At 31.0% G+C, this 1922-nt stretch overlaps 1 protein-coding gene across 1 annotated transcript; it reads left to right on the forward strand.

The window, feature by feature from the left end:
- Positions 1 to 1299: 1299 nt before the first annotated feature.
- K441DRAFT_549334 (uncharacterized protein) lies at positions 1300 to 1518 on the forward strand (the record flags this gene model as incomplete). The annotated part of the gene is made up of 1 exon (XM_067642999.1): positions 1300 to 1518. A coding segment is annotated over one exon (219 nt), but the record flags the coding sequence as incomplete, so codon positions are not given.
- Between the last annotated feature and the right edge of the window lie 404 nt (positions 1519 to 1922).

The raw sequence follows: 1922 nt of genomic DNA on the forward strand, positions 1-1922 counted from the left end.
GCTATAGCCATGCCTAAGACGGCATGTGCTTAATAAGATCTTTAAGGTACGCTAAGAACCCCTTATTTGAGAAGCTATAAGGTTATACTGCTTAGACAAATAAAAATAGGGCGGTAATAGTAGAGTAGAAGTGCTCTAAAGCCAAGCTTAATAAAGCCTTAAAATGCTCAAAACGGAATTTAACTTAAGTGAATTGGCGTAAGACGCGTACTTCTTTTAATATAAAAAGAATTCGCTTTCGGAACGCGTATGAACGTTTCGCTAGGCTTATAGACGAATTTAATCTAAGGATATAGATACTATAAAAATAAGCCTTTAGATCTATATTTACGTCTTTAGCTTTACTATATTGCTTAAAGTTCTGTATTATTTCGGTTATTAAAACTAGAGACTTTAATTTAGTAATATTTTTATTAAAGGTTGGTAAGGATGTGTTAAATACTAGTAGAATACAGGGGAGTATAGGGAGATCGGAACTTGGAGATTTAATAGCTTACTAAGCTATAAGCTTAGATACCTCCCTTAGTCCGCCTAGATCTATAACAAAATAGTAAACTACGTTAGAGAAAGGTAAGAGTACTTAATTATATAATAACGAGCTAAGCATTTTACGACATTTTAAAGGCTGCTACCAAGAGATTTTTCTTGTTACCATCTCCCCACTACTATAGGAAAGAAGCAACTGTGATAAAAAATAGTTTTAAAGTTCACAATCAATAAAAAGGATTAGTAAGGTATCTTTATGGGTTTTAGGGTCTTCCTAAAGGTAAATTTAATTATACGCATTGGCTAGAAATTTTCCATCTATAGTATCTCCTAGTAGGTGTTATAGAATTACAGACTTTGTTTTTTTACTAACTAGCGTAATAAATAATAGGCTCTAATACTGGCTCTCTTTTAGTATTAAGGACTTAAAAGCTTGTCGGTACTCGGTAATAGTACCTTTGCTTTTAAAATTAACAGTTATTTAAGGAATTTTCGCTATTAATAAAAGCGGATAAGGCAAAGGAGTGGAGCTTAGGGAATCCTTTAAACATTTATTTATATATATATATTTAAATATTTACAGTTTCCTAAAAATTTAATTCTGCTTTATACCGCCTAATACAGCTTTATAGTCTATAAGATGGTATAATTAAAATACTAAATTAAATTTTTTATTTTAATATTTGGTTCTAACTAATATTTCTTATAAAAGAGCTTTAAGTCTCCTATATTAGTGTTAAGGTCTTAGTATAAGCAATAGCTCTTCCTACAACTATAGATAACTCTAAGCTGTCTATACTTAAGGCGCAGAACTACCTAGGTATAGCGAAAATAAAACTTAGGGCACTTAATTTCGACCATCCTCTTATGCGTAAAAAATATCGGTTACCATCCAAAAAGAATGTCCGCCGCCTTAGAAATATATTTAAAAGAGTAGGTTATAAAAGGCTAGAAAAAGAAAATTTCATTAATGCTGTTATAGATAATGCGGCCCTTATCTCGTTACTAGCCTTTTTAGGTCTTAATAAATAACGTTTTCGTTAACTTTAAAAGGGTAACTTAATACTATTTATTAGCTTAAGGAGTATAGACTACCTTAGAGGCTTATATCGTATTAAAGCTACTAAAGAATTTTTAGACGATAATAACCAGTGGTAAATAGTAAGGCTCTTCTCTAAAGGTGAGCGCGTTTACTTAAGTATCTTGCTATTCTAGCTAAGAATCTATTATAGATCTCCTATAAATAGTCCTTATAAGGATGATTGAAGAATATTTAAATAAACAGAAACCGTTAGATGGGGAAGTGTTTCGTAAAATACGATATTATTATCTCAAGAATGACACGAAATTAGAAAATAGATAGTAGGCCCTATTAGATAGGTCTAAGCCAAATAATCTAAGACAACTTCTTAAGAATTCCCACTTTATAACAGTAT

The sequence above is a fragment of the Cenococcum geophilum genome (assembly GCF_001692895.1).
Source record: "Cenococcum geophilum 1.58 unplaced genomic scaffold K441scaffold_11, whole genome shotgun sequence".
Taxonomy (NCBI): Eukaryota; Fungi; Ascomycota; class Dothideomycetes; order Gloniales; family Gloniaceae; genus Cenococcum; species Cenococcum geophilum.